This window comes from Schistosoma mansoni, chromosome W (assembly GCF_000237925.1).
Source record: "Schistosoma mansoni strain Puerto Rico chromosome W, complete genome".
Taxonomy (NCBI): domain Eukaryota; kingdom Metazoa; phylum Platyhelminthes; class Trematoda; order Strigeidida; family Schistosomatidae; genus Schistosoma; species Schistosoma mansoni.
In genome coordinates, this window is record NC_031502.1 from 24571933 (window position 1) to 24590112 (window position 18180).

Here is an 18180-nt window from a genome sequence, read left to right on the forward strand (position 1 = left end):
CCGAACTACCCGATTCATTTATCTCTTAGCCTTGATCTCGTCAACATATAACAGGATCGATGATGGCAAGAGGCTAGGAAGGTCATTCACATTCAAGGAGGATAACAGTAGTCCTAAGACCTACTATAGGCACTCCTTTGAGGGTCTTTGTACCGCTCGGATCATTCAAAGTTGACCCGTACTTTGTTGGTGTCCGAGGAAAAAAATTTATATCAACAGAAACAAGTTACCACTGATCCCTATATCACTTAATTTAGATAGCAGTCTTTTGCGTGGGACTTTGTCAATACCTTGTTGAATTCATTTGACGCTAAATTTATGAGTAGCTCTTGGTCTTTCTGAGCACACCAACTTTCCCTTGCTACTAATAAGTTTGTAGGTCACGAATAACTTGTTCTAAAACTGAACTATTTTCCGAAAAGAATCAAGTTTTCATCTGGATGCCTGAACAACTCGGTAATGATCTTTTATAAAATCTTAATAATCACACTGAATAAACTCACAGAAACGCAGTTCTCAGGCCTACGCCTCGTAAATTCTTACTGTGGGGTTCCTTCAGTCACTGGGTGGTCTGCCTGAGGTTACAGATATATATATATATACTTATATATACTTAAAGAATATGCAGCAATGCTGACTAGTGTTCGAGACGGATGAGAAAAAGTTAAGGAAGGCCAAACCAAAACTCAGCATAGCCCATAAAATCACTAACTTCTGGTTTGAGCCATGTTAGTAGATGCAGACTACTTGGTTGGTGTTCGCACGACTATCATAACCAATTGTTGGAGACTCTGTGTGACATGGCTCGGAATCGACCACAATAACGTAGATGAATACATTCTGTCTTCCCTTAAACCGTGAGGTTAAAATTTCTTTATACCTTTCTTTCTACGAACTAATTCTTCCTGTATTATATCCCTACATACAATCTTTCCTTTATGTATTGCTGCCATTGAAATGAATGCTACTATGGATTTGGTGTCCACCTCGTTGTGCTAATGAGGTGTGGGAACTTGGTGCGATGCATATATGTGCCTGGTCCTACGTTGTAATTGACTGACGGAAAGGCTTTGCGGTGAAGAATAATAGTCTGAGGATGAGTGTGGTCCCCTAAGAAAACCACCTGCTTCGGTTTGGGCACCCGGGCAGTATTACAGCCCTCACAAAAACCAAATGAGATTTTTATGGTGTATATATATCTGGTGCCCCTTTGTACCAATATTTATGTTTAAATAATAATAAGTCTGAGGAAACTTAGTAAGTTACTGTAAAACTGAGGTTTAAAAAATTCGAGTTGAGGCACTATGCTGAAGTACTGCTTGTACAATAATGTTAAGTTTATGGAGGATTTTTTGTCATGAACAGTGATAGACATTTCTTACCCGTCATAGCTTCTAACGTGTTGTTATTTTGTTGCAGACGTCAAGTGTAATATTTTGCATTGAAGCTTTATTAATCAACAGGACAACTTAGGTTGAATTAAGCAGCTACAAAAACGTTAGGAAAGAATTTTTTGGAGTAATTCAGCATGTCAAACAGCTGTTAGTTATTATACCACTATTTATTCACTATGCTTTTGTTGCTACCTCGGTATTCAGGTCTGCCTAGATTGACAGCCTAATCAAGTTACATTGGTTGAAACAGTTATTCCTTGGGGTTCTAATTTACCCGACAGATTGGTTAGATAGTGGTAAAAACAAAAGTAGAAAATCTAAAGTCTGCGCGAAAAGTTGTACTGTCTGTTTTACTGACCTATAATGATGATCAGGTGTTTCACATGGATAACTAGCATATCCGATGTTTCTGTCTTCCCACAGCGAAGGGGGAAGTTAAATGAAAGCTGACCCTAAAAATATCACAACTCACCCTGCCCCACGAGTGTTTAGTTTGGGCAGTAAGGCCTAAAAATAACGGAACAAGTGCATGAGCGGTCGCTCACAAAAATCCTGTGTGGTTAGGGTCAATCAGGTGTCTCTTCGGCTCTCCATTCATGCTTCCAAGTCGTCAAAACCACTATTAAACCAGTTTCCTTTTTAGGTTTCTCAAGAAATGTTTCATGATGTAGACAGACGAAAAGAGAAAACTTCCAGCAGACTAGAGAAAGCCAGGCTGGTTTCCAACCCGGACGTGGCTGTATAGACCAGATATTCACTCTACGTCAGGTCCTAGAATGTAGACACACATTCAGACATCTCACAATAGTAGTATTTCTTGACCTTAAGGCGGCATTCGACTCCGTTGATCGTGAGGTTCTATGGCAGTGCTTGTCACTAGAAGGGGTACCAATGAAGTACATTAACCTCATAAAGGCTTTTTAGTCGAACACAACTGGTCGAGTTAGAGCCTATGGCGAACTGTCATCAGAATTGATTACCTCAAGTGGTGTTCGTCTGGGCTGTCCACTTTCGCCATTCTTGTTTAACTTTGTCATCGAGATGCTTTTAGAGATAACACTTTCATCATCTAAATCTTCAGGAGTTGAACTTTTACCGGGAGACCCACTTGTTGACTTAGGATACGCCGATGATATAGTTTTATTTGGTGAAGACGCTGACAAAATGCAGTCTTCTGACCACTATAAGCAACAATGCAGGCATGTTCGGGATGCGATTCTCCTCCTTGAAGTGCAAAATGTTACTTCAGGATTGGGTTGCATCGACACCCGAACTAATGATAGGGAGTGAAGTAGTTGAGCGTGTCGACCGCTTCACTTATCTTGGGAGTCTCATCAGCTCTTGTAATCTGGTGTGTGACGAAATCTCAGCACGGATACAGAAGGCTCGTCTAGCTTTCTCCAACTTGCGTCATTTATGGCGTAGGCGAGATATCCGTCTAGCAACCAAAGGACGGGTTTACTGTGCAGCAGTTCGTTCCGTCCTACTTTATGGCAGTGAAACATGGCCGATAAGAGTAGAGGATATTCGTGGGCTACTAGTATTCGATCATAGGTGTCTTCGAAGCATTGCTCGTATATCCTGGGACCACCGGGTAAGTAATGCAGATGTTAGGAAACGGGTACTAGGTAATGATGGCAAATCCACTGATGAAGTAGTGAAACTTCATCAGTTGAGATGGCTGGGACACGTGTTACGTATGCCCAACCACCGGCTACCCAGACGTGCAATGCTTTATGGTGTAGGCGTAGGTTGGAAGAAAGCTAGAGGCGGCCAGACCAAAACGTGCCAAAAATCCATGAAGTCACTGACAATTGGACTGAGCCATGTTGGTAGGTGTAGATTACCTGGTTGGGATTCGCGAGATGATAGCAATCAATGGTTAGAGAACTTGAATGACATGACTCAAAATCGTTTGCAATGGCGAAGGTGTATCCACTCTTTGTTTTCTGCCAAATTCTAATCTTCTGAATTCTTCATGTCCCTATCTTTTTTCTCTTTCCAAATTTATTTCACTGGATTATACTCCTTGAATAACATCTTCAACCCCTAATCTTTCCGATTACTGCTTAAACTCTTATTACTTCTACCACTATGGGATTTGAATCGACAACTGCATCTCTGTGCTAATGTGGTATGGCAACTCGAACAGATGTACGTACGTACGAAGTCCTACGTTGTGACTGACTGACTGACTCTCATCCAACGATACTCTGACACGCTTATTTTCGTTTTAATTGGTATATGTATATACATATTTCTACTATTTATTCTGTCTGCCCTCTTAAATTTATCATGTAGATTACTGACATTATCAAGAATTACCTTCCTGCAGAAATGTTTGATTTCTGCAACATACCTGCAAAATAAATTGTCTTTTTCTTTAGATCTAAAATCATTTATGTTTTTGTGTACTATTCTACTGTTAAAAAGTAAGGGTATAATACACAGTATTACATATAAACTACTTAAAGTTTCACAGTAGTCTATATTTTGTGCTAAACTTTCCACACTATGTCGGAGTTGGTTTGAACGAACAAACTTGTTTGTAAAGACCAACTCACCGTAATCAAGCTTTCGACTTAAGTTCACAAATGGAAGATTTTGGCTGTAAGACACTAAAACGCACTGGCTTTATATATTTAGTTGCAAATGATTTGTTTCACAATCTTCATTAAGTGATTTACTCAATGGATTTTGATTGGTAGGTGATATAATCATGTTACAAGTCACTGGGTCGCATTATCAACACTCTAGCCGGGGTGTAGTAATGTGTATAAATATGCCAGCCAAACTCAAATTTATTTTATCCTACTATTTCTTTACATAAACTGACCACCTTTCCTATACAATTTCAATGCATTAGAATATACTCCCAAATATGCTATATATATATACCTTACATTAAACACTGTTTTAGTCCAGGAATGGTGTTAAAAATGGTTGCTCACTATCATCACATTTCTTCAACTTGGCCTTCAATGATATTCTGAAAACCTCTAATTGAATTACGTGATATAGATCTGCTATCTGCAAAAAGTTTCCGATCTTGAGTACATTGTCTTGTTGTGCGATGATACATAACCTATCTAAACCACACTTAATTAGCATCTGCAATTACAACATATATTTCTCATTTAAGTGCAAAACACATCCCCAAGATGAGGAAAAACTCATACTTGCACTCACTTTTCGTAATAATCCGTTGGTTATAGTCATGATGTTCGTGTATTTCTGTAGTCATGTGAGTGGCAGTAGTGGGATGTCCCCGGTTCGGACCCCCACCTATTCCGGTTTGGGCAATCAGGTAGTATCATTACCCTTCACAGTAAGTGTGGCTCATACACAAGTACCTGGTAAATAAGTTAATTTAATTTAATAGGTAAAATAACTCCACGTTTAGGAAAGGCCAGAACAGTTTATCTCAATATGGACCATCTGTGTCGCCCTCGTGATTTCAGTCTGTTTGTAAAAAGTTGGGTCTGCACAGCGTCATTGGGAGCGATTCTATGCCATATTCTTGAAATTTGGTGTCCGAAACAATGTTCGGCAACTATCTGGGATCATGGTCATAAATATTGGTACAAGGGAACACCAGATATATATGCGCCACACAAAACAAATTGAATAGGAAGAGAAAAAGAATGTAAGGTGAGTATAAGGAAAAAAAGAAGAACAATAAAAACCACAGATTTGTGTATGTTAGTGTAATAATAAAAATAATAATGGGGGAAACGGAAAGATACAACAGTTAAGGAAGTTACAACAGAAGTTTCAACCAATTTGCTGACAACTTTTCGTTTAGGATGATGAATTCGTTGGCCACTGAAAAGTTAGGTCAAATTGGCGCAAACAAGGGCATAATCAGAGTCCAGATAGGTACTCCAAAAGGAGTCACCTACACGACTCTCTTTTGTGCCTAAACGCCCGACCTGTGCATTCAAGCCTCCGGCTGGTATTGCAATGTCGAACGCACTTTTTGGAGAACAGTTAATGGAGGATATTTAATCCACAGGATTACTGACAACCGGTGGAAATATCATTTCAACAGTTCCTAGGTTAGGGAATTATTGTTTGGGTGACGTTGACTAATTTAATGTCACAATTTAAAAACACTGGCTTCGGTGGCTTGGATGTGCTTCACGAATGTCATTCTAGCGTCGTCCATATGTTCATTTTTCGCTGACACCGGGACTGAGTGAAAAATTGGAGATGGGGTCAGTTTATAACATGATATTGTGAAATGAGAAAGTTGTATATGACTGATCTGGCAATCCAATACGACTTCGGTTGGGGTCCAAGAGGTTGTGTTATTCGTTATCTTGCGATGTCACCATACATGACTTATAGTTGGAACCAGCAGCAATCCTACTTTTGTTTTCTTTTGGATTCATAATAAAAGCGAGAGGGGCTCTCTTAACTGAGAAGAGCGTTTATTGTTTGTATTTTTAACTGGATCATATCTCCTATTATACACCACTATTAACTACAGCATTATTTTTTCACTGTACTTTTCCTCCTATTTTTTCTCAATATTATTTCGGCACACACTTTAGTCCCCAGTTGTACCAAAATGTGTGTGTATTAAATAAATAAATAAAAACTATTGCCACCATAGCTCTCTAATGCATAATGCACCAAATCATGCACTATTAAACAAATCTTGTTTATTAGTTGGATTTTAGTGTTGTCCCACATTCTGTTCGGAATCTGATGCCAAATTTAGAGGCGATAAACAGACAAATTAACGGGTTTTAAATGCAGTTGTGATTATTGTTCTATGATATGACCTATTCGTTCCTTTTTCGTTTTAGCTCTGTGATAAACTCTGAAGATGAATCCAAGCCTCATAAAAGAGAGGGAAGCGTTTTTGAAGAGAGCCATGGCTATTCCTGTTGTCGAGAAACCAAAGTCTAATTATTCTGGTGCTTCAGAGGAAAAAGGTGCTGTGACTTCCGTACACCGCCGTGGACCTCCTTCAGTTTCTGCTGTTTCCGAATTGCGATCTCTCGAACTGAAGCCTCAATTGCAAGGGAAGTTTGCTGTTTTATCTCGAATAGTAAAGTATATGAAGGTTTGCCATGTACCGTATTCTATAGTTTCTCATAGCAACGCCATTTAGAAGGTGATACCCATCCATTATCTGTAGAAGAAATTTTGGAAGAAGCTGTACTTCATGACACACCACCTGCTACCGTAAAATGGCTAGAGGAAGAAGTAATTTAACTATGATGGCAACATCTTTATATTAGGCTCTACCAAATAATCCCAAAATCCGTGTTACCACGGATGCAAAATTCGTATTTAAACCGAGATATGATATTCGTACCCGTAAGGATCTTTACCAACTTCTCCGTCGTCAGGAGTTGAAAGGTTTGGGAGGGATTTATCTAGATGACTTGACTGAATCTGTTCCTGATGTTGAAAAAATTCTCAATGTAAGCAAATCACTTTTAATCCAAACTGTATTTTAGTAAGTGATATGCATCTGATTTATATGGTTGTCGTTGCATACTCTTCTGTGTATTTTTTTGAAACTTTCGGATCTGTTCCATCTATTTCTGAATATTCGTACGTACGTACATCTGTTCGAGTTGCCATACCACATTAGCACAGAGATGCAGTTGTCGATTCAAATCCCATAGTGGTAGAAGTAATAAGAGTTTAAGCAGTAATCGGAAAGATTAGGGGTTGAAGATGTTATTCAAGGAGTATAATCCAGTGAAATAAATTTGGAAAGAGAAAAAAGATAGGGACATGAAGAATTCAGAAGATTAGAATTTGGCAGAAAACAAAGAGTGGATACACCTTCGCCATTGCAAACGATTTTGAGTCATGTCATTTAAGTTCTCTAACCATTGATTGCTATCATCTCGCGAATCCCAACCAGGTAATCTACACCTACCAACATGGCTCAGTCCAATTGTCAGTGACTTCATGGATTTTTGGCACGTTTTGGTCTGGCCGCCTCTAGCTTTCTTCCAACCTACGCCTACACCATAAAGCATTGCACGTCTGGGTAGCCGGTGGTTGGGCATACGCACATAAATATTGGTACAAAGGGGAACCAGATACATATGCGTCACACAAATCTCATTTGATTTGTGTGGGGGCTGGGATACTACCCAGGTGCCCAAACTGAAGCAGGTGGTTTTCTTAGGGGGCCACACCCCGAGCCTTTGACCCAAAGGTCTAATCCGCAAGGCAATGGAGCATCGAAAGGAGATGCAGTCCCATGATAGGCTGTGGCCAGCGATTGATTCATACGCAATTTGTTCCCTTGGGATACTGTAACCCATGTGCACCATTGGCTTGGAATCAGGGTTTTCCAACTCTCCTAGGTGGACTCGCCGTGTCCACCAACCCGTTTAAAGCGCCGGACATTCGCTTTTCGTCCTCTCAGTTTTGAAAACAACACCCCCGCCATGAGAAGGCAGTGAGTAAGACTTCCCTGGCAGAGGCTATATACGTGTAGCCATGCGAGAGCATTTCGAGAGGGAGAGCAGACTCTCCCCACTCTCGGCCGTACCAAGGCATTTGGGGGCCATACATCCAGTTCGGCTCTCAGCCCCACACATAAAATACGGTTTTTATTTTTTAATTTATCTCACCTATTGCGCTGACAGGAAATTTACTTATTTATCTAATATTCCCGATACTCAGCACACCTGTGTATGTTCCGTGGTTGTAACATTTGTTCTTGATGAAAGGCATTTAGTTGGTAGGTTATTGACCTCCCTATCTTCAGGTGACTATTCGTCCTCAATAAAAACCTCAGATAAACAACGAAAATTTAAGTGAAATTAATTGGATACGTTTTACTATATATGATAGTTTGGATTTGCTATTCAATTTGTGTAGATTGGTTTCTGAGATGAATTTATTTTCACACTCACTATCTGTAGATTGTCAGAAACCTATATGGACAGGAAATTTAAAATTGTGAAGATAACTGAATAGATATGTCCACTTTAATCTACAAATACATCATTGCAGACTAGAATATTAGCACCATTAAGGCTCAAATTCCACAGCTTCGGTACTGATAGCGTGATTTAATCATGAACTTAATCTAACTATTTTGTGTTCCCAGTCTGCACATCTACATTTCCGTCTCATGAAAATTCCTTATTCACTGAGCTCTTCTAGAGTTTTACTGCAATGACATTATGATTATGGTCACTGATTTATAGTTGTGTTGTCAGTAATAAGTTTTTGAGTGTTAGTAAACAAAAGAGTTATCCGTTAATATGTAAATCTAGAAGACTAATTTAAACCGTGCTTCCTCTTAATGTTAAAATTCTTGTTTATTGTTGTAAATTATTTTGTATGTCTAAGATATTTCTTTCATCTCATAAATTTCGTAATGTTGAATGTCACAAGTCTATTTAGCTAACTGTTAAAACCCATTGTCACAACTCAGCCTGCTTCAAAATGGCTATATTAATATAAGACTGTCAGATGTAGTCTAATTATATCTGGAGCTAGTATTGGACTGATCTCTATCTAGTGCCTGAGGGCTACTATTAGTGTCTTGTTAGTTAAACTTAAATAATTGAATTGAAACAGGAAACTCTAACCTTAGTCTTGAAAACCAAGCGACTAAAGCTCAGTTTCACCATGTGATCCATTAAAAGGAGATAGTAATGTTTAATGAAATTAAAAAAACTGACGAGATGGACTACCAGATAATTCATTAAGCTTTACTTTTTAGTCAATTCATGTTTACTTTTTCAGTATTCTTAATGTTCATTTTCATCAAAAAAAGACTACTCACATTGAAATATTTTCGGTGTACTCAGAATCGTCAGTAGTTTAGTGTTAAAAGTGTGTTAGTAATACAGTGTTATGTCATATAATAAGCGATTATCCTTTGTCAGTCCAACCTTCCGATCTGGTATTAGGGATATGGGATTAAATTATTCTATTGAAGTCCGTGCATCTAGTTATTATTGTTAGTCCTAGCTCATATACACACGAAGTAACGCTTATAGTTTCAGATATAGTTAACACACTCACTTTTAAATCAATCCGTAGTTAAATATTACTTCATTTAACTTTTCTATTTTATGATCTTTTTCAATAGTTTGCACATTTTGGGCCCATATTTCTTTGATTTTTTTACTTGATCAGAGTTTTGGTGACCATGTGATTCGTATTGTCACACCGCACGATAAGAAAACTATCTTGTTTTACAACGACAAATCATTCGATTTGAATGTGGATGAAGGTAGGTGTAAATGGACAGCTTATGTGTTACCACAACTTCCATTTTCATCTATATCTAGTTTCTAATCACTTGATTCACTTCTTATCGCTGTTTCCAGTGCATAACGCATGTAAAAACCAAAATAGTGTATTCTCTACATATTCTAGTTTTTAAAAGTGTTATTTTGTATTGTCTTCTAAGGATTTAATAAAACTTCTTTACGACTGTGTAGTGTATGCTAAATATTAACTTGAGGAATTACTACAATTGATTCAGGTTGCAAAACAACCAATTAAAACAACGGATGAAATGGGTGTTAAGTAAAAGGATCCAGAATAGAAGAAAAAATGCAAAGTAGAATTTTAATTCAGTGATATTTATTTTCAGTATTTTCTGTAAATAGTATAGTCCAACCAACTCTTGATATTTTTTAAATTCACTTGAAGGGAATTTTCAGCCAATTTATTTCTATCCCATGAAAACTAGGAGTCCTACATCGAGGTTAGCTTACTTTGTGGTAAGATAGTGATAATCGAATAATTGTAGCCTTATTTCCCGGTCTTTTCACAATTCTATAGTTAGAGATAGTGAACTACTTATTTGTAACATATTGAATTAGTACTGTCAATGAATATTTCGCTGATGTGTATCACTGAATTAAACTTCTACTTTAAACCTGCTTATATCTTTTATTTTCTGAATCATTTTGCTTTACATCCGTTCTGTTGTAATTGGTTGTTTTGCAACCTGAATCAGTTGTAGTAATTCATCCAATTCTACGCAGACACATTTCTGGGATAATTCTTGATTATCAGGTGTACATTGACATAAGCTTGTTCGTATTCATTTGTGCATCAAGTCTTTGTCTCGAGTCTTAAGTTGGGTCAAAAACGTGGTTGTAAGCTACTGAGAGTGATAATTGAATAGACAGTTAATCTTAATCTGTTTTTCCGTAAATTTTTGATGGAACAAGAACATTAGTTCTCTTATCTGTCATCGATTAGTTAGGGAGCACAAGTATTGGAAAATTGACCAGTTAGTGATTAGCTTGAATCAACATAAATCAAGATAAAAATTCTGTTTGTCAGTAAGATAAAACCAGAAAGAAAGAATCACATAATGCTACAAAAATAAAATATAAACTTTATAAAACAACAAAAGAGAGGAGCTTAAAGATCATGGGTGTATCATAGAGACATTGATTGAAAGGATTTTAAATACTTTTTGAGAGAAATTATGTTCAGGAGTAACTTTCATGGATTTTACCTCTATAAATAACACTTAGTCAATGCTACTATGTTGCATAAAGGAATAATTTAGCAATTAATAAAGAGACAAATTATTAAATTGTACATGCAATAAGAATGAAAACAAAACAATCATCTTACTGAACTACAATACCTCACATTTTAAGTTTATTTCATTACACCCCAAAACGTATAAAATTTGATATTTATATTATTGTATACCATCGAGGTCACTAACAATAAACTAAAGTCTTATCTTTAAACCAAAACCTGTATTATTCAATCTGTTTGTTACTTACTTATTTACGCCTGTTACCCCTCGTGAAGGAGCATAGGCCGCACACCAGCATTCTCTATCCAACCCTGTCCTTGGGCAATCATTCCCAGTTCTTTCCAGTTAACAGTCATCCTTTTCATATCTGCTTCTATTTCCCGGCGTAATGTGTTCTCTGGCCTTCCTCTTTTCCGCTTCCCTTCCGGATTTCAAGTTAGAAATTGCCTCGTGATTCAGTTTGGTGATTTCCTCAATGTATGTCCTATCCACTTCCAACGTCTTTTCCTAATTTCCTCTTCAGCTGGAAGCTGGTTTGTCCTCTCCCATAAAATGCTGTTGTTGATAGTATCCGGCCAGTGAATGTTGAGTATTTTGCGTAAACAACTGTTTATAAATACTTGTACCTTCTTGACGATGGTTGCAGTAGTTCTCCACGTTTCATCTCCGAACAGTAGGACTGTCTTGACGTTCGTATTGAAGATTCTCACTTTGAAGTTAGTTGACAGTTGTTTTGAGTTCCATATGTTCTTCAATTGTAGGAATGTGACCCTTGCTTTGCCAATCCTCGCCTTTACATCTGCATCCAATCCTCTTTGTTTATCAATTATGCTTCCCCAGGTACGTGAATGTTTCCACATCTTCCAGAGTTTCGCCATCAAGTGCGATTGCGTTGGTGTTCTCTGTGTTGTATTTGAGAATCTTGCTTTTACCTTTGTGAATATGGAGGCCTATCGATGCAGAGGCTGCTGCTACATTTGCTGTCTTCATCTGTATTTGTTCGTGTGTATGAGATAGGAGGGCTAGGTCATCTGCGAAGTCCAAATCATCTAATTGATTCTGAGAAGTCCATTGTATTCCGTATTTCCCTTCAGATGTCGAATTCTTCATAATCCAGTCAATCACTAGAAGGAAGAGGAATGGGGAGAGTAGACAGCCTTGTCTGACTCCGGTTCGTACTGGAAATGCATCTATCAGCTGTCCTCCATGCACGACTCATCACTGTAGTCCGTCGTATAAGTTCTGGATAATGTTGACAATCTTCTCAGGAACTCCATAGTATCGAAGAAGTTTCCATAATGTTCTCCTGTCCACGATGTCAAATGCCTTTTCACAGTCAGTGTAATTGATGTATAGTGACGAGTTCCATTCAATTGATTGCTCAACAATGATCATCCTTAGTGTCGCAATTTGGTCTGTGCACGACCGATCCTTACGAAACCCAGTCTGCAGGTCTCGAAGCTGGTTGCCTACTGAGTCATTCATCCTGTCCAGCAACACTCTGTTGAAAACTTTTCCTGGTACTGACAACAAACTGATGCCTCTGTAATTCTCACATTTTCTCAGATCTCCTTTCTTCGATATCTTGATGAGGTATCCTTCTTTCTAGTTCGTTGGCACTTGTTCCTCCTCCCAAATCTTCTTGAATAGAAGATACAGCATGTTTGCAGTTACTTCAATGTCTGACTTCAGTGCTTCAGCTGGTTTATTGTCAGGTCTTGCTGCCTTCTCACTTTTGATTTGTCGGATGGCCATCCCGACTTCTTCGGTCGCCGTTAGAGTGACAGATATAGGAAGGTCAGTGTGTGATACTTCGATGTCCGGTGGATCCAATGGAGCTGGTCTATTCAGTAGTTCCTCGAAGTATTCTTCTCATCTTTTCCTTTGTTCTTGAATCTCCGTGATTGTCTTTTCTTCTTCGTCCTTGACTGGTTTCTCCGGTTTGCTATATCTCCCTGCCAGTTTCTTCGTTGTACCAAATGGTTGTTTCATATTCCCTTCTCTTGCAGCTTTCTCCTCCGTCGTTGCATGTTCTCCCATGTATGGCCCCCAAATGCCTTGGTACGGCCGAGAGTGGGGAGAGTCTGCTCTCCCTCTCGAAATGCTCTCGCATGGCTACACGTATATAGCCTCTGCCAGGGAAGTCTTACTCACTGCCTTCTCATGGCGGGGGTGTTGTTTTCAAAACTGAGAGGACGAAAAGCGAATGTCCGGCGCTTTAAACGGGTTGGTGGACACGGCGAGTCCACCTAGGAGAGTTGGAAAACCCTGATTCCAAGCCAATGGTGCACATGGGTTACAGTATCCCAAGGGAACAAATTGCGTATGAATCAATCGCTGGCCACCGCCTATCATGGGACTGCATCTCCTTTCGATGCTCCATTGCCTTGCGGATTAGACCTTTGGGTCAAAGGCTCGGGGTGTGGCCCCCTAAGAAAACCACCTGCTTCAGTTTGGGCACCTGGGTAGTATCCCAGCCCCCACACAAATCAAATGAGATTTGTGTGACGCATATGTATCTGGTTCCCCTTTGTACCAATATTTATGTGCTTAAATAAATAAATAATACTCCCATGTATTTCCGCTTGTCGGCTTTAGTGCTTTCCTTCACTTCCTTGTTTGCTTCTGCGTAGTCTACTTGTGCCTTGACTTTCTCTGCTCGTATTCGACTGTTGCTAATTGCTATCTTGCTCCTCCTTTATTGAATCTTGTTTAGGGTTCCCATAGAGATCCATTCCTTATGATGATGCTTCTTAGGACCCAGAACCTCCTGACACGTTGAAGTTGGTGCTTCTTTTATCCCTTTCCAGTTGTTCTCCATCGTAGTTTATTGTTCGTTCAGTAGATCCTGTAAAGCTTGGAACCTGTTGTTGAAGGTTATCTTGAATTCGTTGTGTTTGTTAGTATCTCGAAGGAAGGCTGTATTGAACCTTTGTAATGCTGTTCGTCCATTTGTCCAGTGTTTCTTTAGCTTCAGTCTCATCTTGGCCACAACCAGGTGGTGATCTGAAGCTATGTCAACTCCTCTCCTGGTTCTCACATCTTCCATCGTCCTTCGGAAATTTTTGTTGATCTATCTGGTTCTCTGTGGTGTGGTCCGGCGAGATTCATGTGGCTTTGTGTATGCGTTTGTGTGGAAATATTGTGCTGCCTATAACCAATTTGTTGAATGCACATAGATTTGCAAATCTCTCCCCATTTTCATTTCCCTCTCCTAGTCCATGTCGTCCAATTATATCTTCATATCATGTGTCGTCCACTCCGACTTTAGCATTTAGATCTCCCATCAGGATTGTGAGGTCGTTCCTTGAGCCCTTCGCTATGATTGATTGCAGCTTCGAGTAGAACTGATCTTTATCGTTGTCGTCGCTATCATTGGTGGGTGCATAACATTGGATAACATTCATTGTGATTCCCTTGTTCTTTGTTTTGAATGATGCTTTGATAATTCTGGATCCATGAGATTCCTATCCATCGGAGTTAATCTGTTTATTATAGTGCTAATATTTATCACCTTTAGTTTTTATTTCGCTCAAAGTGGTAATGATCAGCACTCTGTGTTGTTCCACAGAAAACCGACAGTTCATTTAATTTAAGCATAAATTGAATATGATACATAACACTGAAAGAGTAGAGAAAGTGACTTCCGCACTTCGATATGCGGATGATCAGGTTCATTGGTAAATCATAGTGTATCGGTTACAATAAATGTGTCTGATTATTCTACCGAATGAAATCAATCGAAATTTCCTGAAAAAAAGCTCAATGTTTTCAAGTGTTCCAAATATGGTTGACTTGTTAATTCAGCGTTCTTTAGTAGACATGCTTAAACGTTCAAAATCTAACACATAATTAGTTGTTCACAGTGTTCAAAAAAGCAGTAGATTTATTTTATTCCTCTGAAAGGTTAATAAATAACCCAAATATATTGGAAACTTTTCAAAAAAATGACTAATTAGGCTACTTCACTTACTAGATCATCTTTTGTTTTATGTATGGTTAGGAATAGGGCACTAGGTCAGGATGGCAAATCGATTGATGATGTAGTAAGTCTTCATCGACCGAGGTGGCTAGAAAATGTGTTACGTATGATCAGTCACCGCTTACTTCAATGGACGATGTTTTGTGGTCTAGGAGTACGCTTGGAAAAAAACTAGGGGCGGCCAGACCGAAACATGGCGTCAGTTCACTGACAGTTGCATTTAGCCATTTTAATATGTGCAGACTACTTGACCGGAGTCCGTGTTATTATCGTAACTAATGGTTAGAGACATAAAATTAAGTGGCTCAAAATCGTTTGCAATGGCACAGGCGCATCCATTCTTTGTCTTCCCTCAAATTCTTCAATTCTAAATTCCTAATAACCACTTTTTATTTCATTAATTTATATTTTCTGGAATCGTATCTTCGATACCTAATGTTTCCTATTACTATTGATACTGTTATTACCTCTACCATTTTTGTATTTGACCTAACAACTTCGTCTCTGTGCTAATAGGGCATGGCAAATTGAACCGATGTACATACGTACCAGGTTCTACGCTGTGACTGAATGACTGTTATCCCAAATATCTCAAACAGATTATCAGTATCTTTTGAATTTCGTGTCACTTACAAATATCAATTCTTGTGATTCTGAATTCAGAAAACCGAAATATATGGTAGTAGAAAGAAATAAGTTAGCCATCATTTACTATATAACTCACAAGTTCTTTCTCACTTTCTTCCTCAAATATTTTATTACTTTAAACTTCTACCCTCATCATTTTCTCATGACTGCCAGTACTGTATGAAACTAATCCGCTTCTAATTGCTTGCTAACGTATAGTTGTTCACATCAGTTTATCATATCGTTTTCCTCTTCTTTATGTACATTTTAAGTGTTTCATACTCATTTCTCATCAACAAGTAATTTCAATACAAATTCTCATTCAATTTGCCTCTTTAAAATAACCAGATAGATACCAAAATTATTGATAAACATAGTTAATGTTTGCAAAGAAAAAAATGAAAACTATTATCATTTTCTGTCAAAAATCTAGTTTATAACATGTACTTAGTTTTAGAAATTGATTCAAATTACAATAACTAGATGTTTGAAAATCGTGTTTCAGGTCACATAAGCACACTACTGATTAAGTTGAGATTTTAAAATACACTTTTGTTTCGTATACTCTATAGTTAATTTCTGTGAATTATCGACTATCAATACTACTACGATTTCTTTGTATACCTGTAGAATTTAAGCAACAATGGCGGTCGGTGAGTGTGGAGGGTGTTCATGAGACAAAAATTGAAGAGTATTTAAAGCGTAATGGAATCTCTTCAATGTCTGGTGATCGTAAAAATTTTGTAAGTTAATATCGATTTATTCAGTATCCTACCTACATGTATATTCTGGTTACTAAGTAATTTCCCGATCCATGTATTACTATGGATCATTGATCGCTTTTCTTAATACCAGACTGTTATACCGATTGTGATTCTTATGGTTAATCTTAGTGCATACTTTGCTGTTGAAGTTCCTCCCATATCATATTGACTAATTTTAATCCAACAGCAATACAGATTTCTATTTTGCGTCATCCTTGTTGTTATATTGTAGTCCACCCACCAAAACTACCCTGGATGATTTTTTTGCGGAGGATAATTTTGTTTTTAGACTTTATCTCCTTTCTATGTTCACAACAGTTAGTTACAATAGAAACAATATGATTTTTCATTGCACTACACAATAACTTGAAAGTGATCAGATTTTTATATTGTTGTTATTGTATCTTACTACCGCTCGTAATGGACAACTATTCATTATTATATTTATAATTAAATTTTGTGGATTTACTATTTTTAATTAATTTTTAGGGTGGGTTACTGTTACTAATTAGATCATATTTTTCTATCCTGTTTCCCCTTTTATGCAAGAATGTGAACTTTATATATTCATGAAAAATTTGAATACCTCTGAGAAATAAACTAGAACTACTGTATGAATCTAATCAACCAAATATTTGATTAGGTTTTCTTTATTACCAGACCAGTCCATGAGACATAATCTATATTAGTTTCTTTCTAATCTGTATTTTGGCGAATGACATTTTAGTCGATAGGTCATAAAGGTATTTCTTCAGACTTCTTCATAGTATTCAACTTTCTAGCTTCAAACAGTTATCATTGGTACTTGCTACATATTAATAATTAATTGTAGTAAATCATCTGTGATAACAGTAACCAGTTTCAATGAACATATAATCCTAATTTTATTTCTTTTAAATTTCACAATATCGATATTTGAACAGAATCGGTTTTTGTTGTGTATTTTAAAGATACCTGTACAAAGAAAGAAACCAGGACAAAAACGTACCATAAATCGTTCAGTTCATATTAAAGACAATGAACATGTGAACGGAATTTTAGAAGACTTTTCTGAGAAACTAGCCAAAACTTCTTGATCAATTTTAATTTTTATAAGTAACAATGTACAGTGACTTTACATGTATAATAATGTTCACTTATCCTTGATGATTTGTATATTTTGTTCATATGATTGCATCCAAGCATAAACCAGTATGTGTTGGATATTTTTTTGACATGTTTAAGAATAAGGATTTTTTAAATAAAAAAAGATGATAAAATATTTTCTGTACAAATAAAGTCTGCAATTTTCTGAAAGTCTTCCCTTGAAATTTTGTACGAATAGGGATGCAATTTTCTAAATTTACTGGAAGGCTGGAAAGATCTGTAACAATGAAGTTTTTGCGATTCTATCAACAAATTATTTTTACTGTTGTGACAATTTGTTAGCCACGATACCTGACTTTCCTAATCACCTTTTTTATTCATTGTTTAATTTCATTGCGAAAACGCAACTGTCCACCCATCATAAACCCACCGTTATTATAGTTTTGACGCCTGCTGTTGAGCAAAATCCGTATTCAATTTCTTTTCACTTGACATATTGGTATGTGTATTGTCGCCCAGTAGATCTTCAGTAAATAACACGCATTTCGGAAGGTCTGGTTCAAGCTTAGAATTCTCGATGATTTATGTTCCCTTAACGGCAATTAACAAACGTAGTACAACAGAATGGCTTATGATAATCTTTATTTATTAGGAAGACCTACTGGATGATAGTTCACCTAATGGGATTCACAAAAAATATGAAACACTTATGTTAAAGTGTGTTCTACAAGTAAAAATTAAAGTAACTTGAAGATATCCTCTACTATGATTCTCAAGTCTAGCGTTCATATTCTTGCGCTTAAATTAGCGGTTCTTCAA

General features: G+C 37.4%; 1 protein-coding gene across 1 annotated transcript; it reads left to right on the plus strand.

Annotated features, from left to right (window-relative positions):
* The first annotated feature begins 6208 nt into the window (after nucleotides 1-6208).
* Nucleotides 6209-17546, plus strand: Smp_079910 (hypothetical protein). Its single transcript, XM_018789078.1, has 6 exons — nucleotides 6209-6468; nucleotides 6504-6611; nucleotides 6647-6832; nucleotides 9528-9624; nucleotides 16142-16254; nucleotides 17226-17546. The coding sequence occupies exons 1-6, from the start codon at nucleotides 6229-6231 to the stop codon at nucleotides 17349-17351; spliced, it is 870 nt and encodes a 289-aa protein (XP_018654557.1). The 5' UTR covers nucleotides 6209-6228; the 3' UTR covers nucleotides 17352-17546.
* The last annotated feature ends 634 nt before the right edge of the window (nucleotides 17547-18180 follow it).

What these genes read in the sequence shown, in the direction of transcription:
- Smp_079910 (XM_018789078.1), top strand. Translation starts at nt 6,229, where the DNA reads ATGAATCCAAGCCTCATAAAAGAGAGGGAAGCGTTTTTGAAGAGAGCC. An exon ending in TAAAATGGCTAGAGGAAGAA is followed by an intron (nt 6,612 to 6,646) that starts GTAATTTAACTA and finishes TCTTTATATTAG; the next exon opens with GCTCTACCAAATAATCCCAA. An exon ending in ATGTTGAAAAAATTCTCAAT is followed by an intron (nt 6,833 to 9,527) that starts GTAAGCAAATCA and finishes TTACTTGATCAG; the next exon opens with AGTTTTGGTGACCATGTGAT.